Raw genomic sequence first — 8566 nt, 5'->3', positions numbered from 1 at the left:
TTATAGATTGCGGTTCCTCTGTTTGTTACTAGATGGCGCAATTTCAACCCCCTTTAAATTAAAGTTTATTTTATTTCCATCCAGTGGCGGATTTGTAGACTTGGCTGCCCTAGGACCAAAAGTACCACCCGCCTCTTTCTCAGCACAAATCCTAAGTATTATATAAATTTTATTGACTTTTATCAAAATCAATACTTCTTTACGTTTTAAGACAAAAGAATGTTACATAAAAAATGAAATAATTGTAATTAGGTAACTTATTTTTAATTTTTAGGACTTTTCCCTCATTTTTATCACGCCCCTAACATCTGGCCGACCTAGGGCCGGACTTACTGGGCCTTAGGGTGAGTCCGCCACTGCTCCCATTGAGTTAGTAACTACAAGTACCTATTTGTATATTTTTGGTATAATATCACTGAATCGATTTGGTTTAAATTTGGAACAGATAGGTAGAAGAAATTTATGGCTCCCATGGATTGAGATGGTCAAAATTAAGAAGGTAATAAAACAACCATTATAGCGATTTTCTTTCATATAATTTGCTTGCTTTAGTTACATAGACAGATATATTGAAATATCTTATTTGATCAAAAACCGTTAGTGTAGCCATTGTCGTCAATATTTCATTTCGAATCTCATTTTGAGCTTAAAGTATAAATAATCTGTAAAAACTTAATTACACATAAAAAAAAGAACTTAAAAGACTAAGAATAGTTCATAGGTAACATTTTTTTTGTATTTTTTCATTTCGATTGCTTATAACATGGTGTCAGAGTCCGTTTAGTCGCAAGGTTTCGTATTTTTCGTCTGTTACGCTGTAGGGGTTGTAGAGTTGGTGGTATTGGTGGTGCCAGTCGATGCGTTGTCGTCCGGCTCATTTATTTGGAGCCAGGGCATTCGCCGCTGAAGTTCTTGTCTGAAAGGAGTATATATACACTTTAGTATTGGTCTGACATCCGGCACTAGAAATATCCTCATCTGTTATTAAGAAATAAAATGATAGATAATATTCACAGTGACACTTTGCAAATAGGTTGCATAGTCAACCTTTCTTGATGAGTACTGTTTACCAACAAACACATTAAAAATGAGGGTATAAATCACTAGTCATTTCACATCTAATAATAATTATAATTAACTTGTTCCAAAATAATGAAAATTAATTTGATTAATAAGCTTAGAACAATTAGATATGGTTAATATATTTTATATAACGTTTTATACTTTTATTATTTTTATTATTTTATTTTAGATAGGTAAACAAACCATACATAATTAATTTAAAATAAAAAGTTATGAAATGACATGCGTTTTCTACCGTCATTTGTAATTTCTTTGTTGGTAAACAATACCTACTCATCAAGAAAGACTGTATGTAGTATTTTACATTGCAGCTGGTTAGTAGGTATTAAATGATTTTTCTTGTAATTTTTTCTCATTGGATCATAATTTCTTTTTAAGATTATTAATCTTAGCATGCGAAAAGTCCCATAATCTCGAAAACCGTTTGACGTAAAAAGATGATATTTGGCACGGAGGTAGCTTATAATTTCCGCTAAAAACGGATTTTGCCATAGGTCCTCATTAAGGAGGTCAAAGGGCGGACGAAGTCGCGGGCGTCCGCTAGTTTTTTTTAAAGGTAGGAAGGTATATAGAGTTGTGGAATAACTGAAATAAAAGTTTTTCATCGCTTATTAATTCTATTTATATAGTATATAGATACATATATATTACTAACCTATACTTAGGATGGCTGATCGCGTACACCCATGGATCTATGCACGCTACTGCCTTGCATGTAACCGCTGGAATCATTGTTACCTGGAAAATTATCAACTTTTAACTGCACCAATTTTGGTTATAAATTACAAGCTTTGGGGGAGAAACCTTTCTGATCAGCATTATCAACCTATTTCACAGGGTACTTCACAGTCTCCTCAGGGCATGTTATACTGTACAATGTTCAATTAAGAACTTTGGGTTAGTTAATAGTTGATGACTAGGTTTGAATATATTGATTTTTATGATACATTCGGGTAAAGAAGGTCAATGATAACTAATTTATACATAAAAAGCAAAGATTGTCTGGACATTTGAAAAATAAATAAGATTATAGAATTTCGAAATCTATTAAAAATTACTTATCGTAATAGGATGAAAATCCATGCAGTTTTAGGTTCCTTCTTACATTAAATGTGACATTTTTTAATATGAACTATAAACATAAACGCACAAATAACAAAGATATTAATAATTTGTTTGAACGTCCGTATAAATCTAACGATCATTATGTACTACTACGTGCTTTACTATTAGAATACTCTTAATTTACCTATATACAATTTAAAAAACTGTTCCCTTTCTCTGATATTTTCGCTTTAATTCGTATTTTTTTTTTGCAAAGTTAAATTAATATCGAAAGTTAAATTAAATTATAATCGAGATATGTGATAGCGTAACCAAATTCGGGAGTACGCCAGACAGTATATATTTACCTTCACAGGAAACATTTAGTTATTGTAAAGTGAACCTTTGTCGATGTATGGTACTTTGAAGAAAATTGAGATAGGTAAAAATTTTAATCAATGTTTATGAATATGGCGGTTAGTGTTAGCTTACACCAGGCGTAAGTAAGTTCTGGTCTCCGTAAGCTCCTATGAGCGCCATCACTCCGTAGGGCGTCCACGAAGCCACGAAGAGGAAGCACACTGTAAGCGCTGCTTTCGCTATCCTGATTTCCGCTGACTCTGCTGCCGCGTTTTGATTCGATCGTAGTGATTCTACGTTCATTTTCTTCGCTTGCTCCCTGTAACATTTTTTTTTACATTAGTTTGCTATACCTTCATTTATAAAACGTCAAGCGAATACCATAGACGTAGTTCCTTGTTTTATAACAGAAATATATAATACTAGCGGACGCCCGCGACTTCATCCGCGTGGAAATCAATGTATACTTTCAAGCCCTATTTAACCACTTTAGGGGTTGAATATTAAAATTTATTGAATCACATTATATTTCATATTTCTTTCATGATTTATGAACAATTGATAAAAACAAATATGATTTTTTTTTAATTTTAACTTTAAAAATTAAGGACTTTCCATACAAACTTTCAACCCCTATTTCACCCCCTTCTTATTTTATTTTCGTAATAAAAAGTATCCTATAACCTTCTCCGTATTATGTTCTTAAACCGTGCCAAGTTTTATTTGAATTCATTTAGTAGTTTCAGCGTGATGCCCGAATAACAAAAAAACACGATCAGACAGACAAAAAATCGAAAAAAAATATTTTTAGCGTCAGTATCGCTTATATAATGCCCTCCCCCCCCAAATTCAAAATAGCTTAGTTAATACCCACATACCTAATTACATTTCTCATTTAAAAGAGGTCAAAGTACATGGAAAAATTGTGTAAATCATTAATAGGTATTTCGGAAAAAATCCAACTCATTGTTGGAAAAGGCTTACTATATTTCGATTTAAATTTATTACCTTAATGCTGCTTCGTGCGCAAACACTTGTTTGACGATGCCGCTGTAGAAATATAATATGAAGAACATTGGGAAACAGTAACTACAGACGAATATACATCCCACAAAGAGTTTTGTGTCAAAACTATTTGTGAGGTAGTCGAAGCTGCAGGACGTTAGGTAACCCTCTGAAAGTAAACAAATATTATTTATTTTAGCTAATTATTCCCCGTAGTTTCATCTGCAAAAATATTGAAAATAGTCAATTGTTCCCGCGGTTTGGTTCATGTACTTAGATTCCGTTTAAAAAGAACCATCGAAAGAAACAACCCATGTGCTATTCCAGACTATAATCCTAAAGATGATGGTCCATTTCAAGGTCCACTCTTGTACCCCGCATCTTAAAAATTTAATAAATACAAGGATTTTATTAAAATCTAAATAAGTGAATAAATCTAACTAAATAAAAAGAAATAAATAAAATTAAAACCCAAGTTTTTGTGTTATATCAAGATGGCGCCCATAGAGCAACTATAACATGACAATTGACAGCAAACGTAGAATCGACTACTACATTGAAAACGTCATCAATCCGCCATTATTACCCCTAATAGTGTTGCATTTCTTGGGAGAGATTGAATATTATTTCGAAAAAAATAAAGTAAATTCGTAGATTTGTGTAATCAAAAATAGTTAAAAAAAATATTTTCTTTTATTATCTCTATCTCAGTACCCATAAGACAAGCTACGCTTACTTTGGGGCTAAACAGTGATGTGTGTATTGTTCAAGTATATTTTATTATTATTTCTAACTAGCAAACACTCACGACTTCGTCCGAGTGAAACTCGATGTAAACTTTCAACTACCCCTACCCTACCCTACCCCTAGTAAGGTCCCTAAGGGTAGGGATAGCCTACCCTACCCCTCCCCCTTTTTAAATTTTTACAATAACAAACTAATAAAAAAAATAGAGAAATCGGTCCAGCCGTTCAAGGGATATTTGGATTCATTTTTTATTACATTATATAAATGTAATAGTCACTTAATCAGCGTACATACCTGGTACAAATCTACCCCAAATCTTCAATAACGGTAGTATGGACCAAGGCGTAGCATATATCCAGATGCAAGCGATCATTAGTAAAGCTTTCCCTCGCGATAACCGTCCGTCTAGTGGACGTGTTATCGTGGAGTGCCTGAAATTAAACACATTCATCATCATCTTCGTCACCATCATATCTGCCTAAGGATATCCACAAAGTACTGTAAGAAACTATATTAATAATAATTGTAGCTAAAATTAATGTACTTATTGCATCGGCTGTTAGTTTTCGTTTTAAATAAACATACTCGTATCTTACTCTGAGCTCGTAGGGCTTTAGTTAGGGAGTCCATAAAAGTATATATACATAATTAAGGTCGCTGCATATGGAACGGGGTCCGGACATGGTTGAGACGACGACAGGACGTGGTGTTGGTAAACGTTCCGTCCGTACAGCCGTGACGTATATATTTCGTAGGTATTTTGTATGAAACGATATTTCCGACACGTGTCTCGTCGGAGATAAAACATAACGTATACAGCGAGCTTTATGTAAAAGAGCGAGAGTTTGTGAAGCCAGACATATCATTTTAGGAAAGCTAAGTTCATCGACCAATAATCTTACCAATATAATATTTTAACACATACAAAGAGTGAAGAGGCATCTTCTACGTAAGCGCGATCGAACTTAGACTGCATTACTGGCATTCCATCATCATTATGAAAAGATATTTCATAAACAAAAATTGACAAACTTTCAAGCTTCCATAAAGTGAGTTATTGTCTATCAAAGCCTCTCATTCCAATCCTAGGAAAATTAAAGAAAATTTTACCTGTCATAAGCGATGCATGCGTTAGTCATTCCAGCACCGATGCCGCTGTAAGAGCCTATTAAGGCAAATATTTGACAGCCAAGTACGCCACTAGCGAAGCCGCGATTGGCGCTGTTGTAAATGAAGATTGGAGCTTTTGCCATCATTAGAAAGTCTAATATCGCTAAGTTTAGGATTAGGAGGTTGCTTGACGTCCGTAAACTCTTTGTCCTGTTGGGTCAAGAAAAATATTTATTTAATCAGCTTAAAGATAAACAAAAATGTGCAATGCAGAAAAACTTGCCAAGTTACATAGGTGTTTCATAATACAAACACATTAGTTTCTTTTGCATTTCGATTCTGTGTTATGACCTATTATTTTTTTAACTTTAAATAATAATATACATGTCGAAAAGACTTTGATAAGAGTGTCACTGTACTGTGACTCACAGTGTGAATTTGATGAGGTTCCAGGAAAAAATAAATATGCGGGAATCATGCATTTTTTCGGGACAATAAATAGCCTTTGTAATCAAAGTATGATCTATCTCTGCTCCTAATTTAAAATCGGTTCAGTAATTTTATATACAAAAAGATCATACAAGAAAATTTTAATAATAATTGGCGGATGCCGGCTGCTCTAACCGCGTTGTTCCCGTTCACGTGAGAATACGGGGATGTAGCCTATGTTATTCGCTAATAATGTTATAATTATTTTCGCAATTCCTCTCCACAGGGAGATAAGTAAACGCTTCAGAGAGGCAACAGGCGACCCTCGGGCGGGCAGCTTTCTCGCGCAAAGAATTTCAATCGCAATTCAACGCGGGAATGCTGCCAGCGTGATGGGCACCCTACCAAAGGCGGCAAGTTTCGATAAGTATTTTTAAGTATTAGTTTTAATTTATTTTAATTTTATAGTTTTAGTCAACTTATGCTTATTTTAATAGTTACATTTTATTGTACGAGTAGGTCAAAATTGACAATAAAATCTCTGATAGTGTGATGATTTAAACTTACGTAGAGAATATAAATATGACGAGTCCGTTTCCGATCAACGCGGCGGCGGTGAAGAAACAATAAAGCAATGCTAGGGCGGTGTGCGCGCTGGCAGGCGGCGACGCGTATGACATCCAGTGGTCGGGGATAGCTGCCAGTGCTTCGCCTTCTAGGCCTTCCACTAACATTTTTGAGCCGTCTATAGATCTAAAACAGTTACACGTTTTATTTTTAGGGTTCCGTACCTCAAAAGAAAAAAAAAACGGAACACTTTATTGTTCGTCTGTCAAGACCCTTTTTTCGGGAATTCGAGTATCTGGCGGGTATAAAGTTGAAATTTAAACTGTACTGTATACTCAGGTCTACAGTCCCAAGAAGTTGTGAAAACATCAAACTTCTAACGTAAAAATAGACACGGCCTTATGAATTTTATTTAAATGGGTACATACCACGATAAAACGACGAGATTTTTAATGTCGCTATTTCGACCCAGTTGCATGGATCGTGGTCACGACGGGACTGCTTCGAACTGGGTCGAAATATCGACATTAAAAATCTCGTCGTTTTATCGTGGTATGTACCCGTTTAAATAACATTCATAATGAAAAACCACGAAATAAGTTTAAAATCATTAGATTAGTTTTTCAGAAAAAACGCATATTTTTGAAACTCTCAAAGGAATCAAAACTCTTAGAGTACTTCTCGTTGAAAGAACTATGAATTTTGGCAAGTTGCATATATTTGTAATTAAATCTTAAATAAACAAGTTCGCTACTCACTAAAAATTGCGCAATGCATTGCGCTACATAGTATAAAACAAAGTCGCTTTCTCTATCCCTATATCCCTATGTCTCTATGTCCTTAAGTATGCTTAAATCTTTAAAACTACGCAACGGATTTTGATGAGGTTTTTTTTAATAGATGTGAAGTGATTGAAGAGGTAGGCTTATAAGTATAACTAGCGATCCGCCTTGGCTTCGCACGGGGGCAATTCTACTACTATATACTATACTACTATTGATACTAAATACACTACAGAAAAACTGTGAACGTTGTATATAAAAACACAATGTTTTTAACTAATTTGTAAAGAATTAAAAAAAACAAATATACAGCCGAACGTAGAACCTCCTCCTTTTTAGAAGTATTTTTTTTATTCTTTACAAGTTAGCTTTAGACTACAATCTCACCTGATAGTAAGTGATGCAATCTAAGCTGGAATCGGGCTAACTTGTTAGGAGGAGAAATCACACCCCTTTCGGTTTAACGACGTCGTACCGGAACGCTAAATCGCTTGGCGGTACGAAATCGATTATAAATGGAAACGAAAATAACACGTACCTTAATGGTGCAAAGTAAGCACCGTAGGTGTTGAAATTTTGGGTGTCGTTATCCATGTTGAGTGTGGGTATCATCTTGTGAGCAGTCCTCGGCAGTTAGCGCCTACCACAGACTGACTGCTGGCTTCCCCGCCGCGTCCATTTGTTTTATATCAACAATACGTTAACAAGATTCCCAGGATTATCCATATCCATCGTGATAGGATTAGTCGTGATTTCACTGACATAGTTCTGTGGTGATTTACGCGTAATAAGCAAATAATGGTTACGGGCGTCAGAATTATAGGAAACCTTACCAATGGAATTATCTGTTTTGCCGGTATCAATGTAACTTAATTGAATTTAAATTTTATTAGTATCAACTGCTACATATTACTTAATTAATAAATAAGTGGATAATAAACATTTTATACGCGAAAGTAGGTAATGAAGATTTTATTTACTCTTGCTGCAGGACTTACCTTTTGCAGAACATCGTCGTCATCAACCCATATTCGGCTCACTGCTGAGATCGAGTCTCCTCTCAGAATGAGAGGGATTAGGCCAATAGTCCACCACGCTGGCCCAATGCGGATTGGCAGACTTTACACACGCAGAGAATTAAGATAATTCTCTGGTATGTAGGTTTTCCTCACGATGTTTTCCTTCACCGATTGAGACACGTGATATTTAATTTCTTAAAATGCACACAACTGAAAAGTTGGAGGTGCATGCCCCGGACCGGATTCGAACCCACACCCTCCGGAATCGGAGGCAGAGGTCATATCCACTGGGCTATCACGGCTCTCAAGAACATAGTACATATTTATTATATAACAAGCTTAGCGTCGAATAGTTTATATTGCAATAAAAATTTATTTAATAAAAATATTGTGTTTTGAAAAAATCTATTTTAGCTTAAT

General features: G+C 35.0%; 1 protein-coding gene across 1 annotated transcript; it reads right to left on the bottom strand.

The window, feature by feature from the left end:
- Nucleotides 1–514: 514 nt before the first annotated feature.
- LOC112043173 (opsin-2) lies at nucleotides 515–7801 on the bottom strand. The gene is made up of 8 exons (XM_024078477.2): nucleotides 7666–7801; nucleotides 6346–6531; nucleotides 5350–5559; nucleotides 4534–4670; nucleotides 3496–3661; nucleotides 2620–2806; nucleotides 1739–1821; nucleotides 515–916 (listed from the first exon to the last, which is right to left on the bottom strand). Exons 1-8 carry the CDS (start codon nucleotides 7737–7739, stop codon nucleotides 811–813), a joined length of 1149 nt encoding a protein of 382 aa, XP_023934245.1. The 5' UTR covers nucleotides 7740–7801; the 3' UTR covers nucleotides 515–810.
- Between the last annotated feature and the right edge of the window lie 765 nt (nucleotides 7802–8566).

This window comes from Bicyclus anynana, chromosome 15 (genome assembly GCF_947172395.1).
Source record: "Bicyclus anynana chromosome 15, ilBicAnyn1.1, whole genome shotgun sequence".
Taxonomy (NCBI): Eukaryota; Metazoa; Arthropoda; class Insecta; order Lepidoptera; family Nymphalidae; genus Bicyclus; species Bicyclus anynana.
This window is presented reverse-complemented; position numbering and strand designations above follow the sequence as displayed.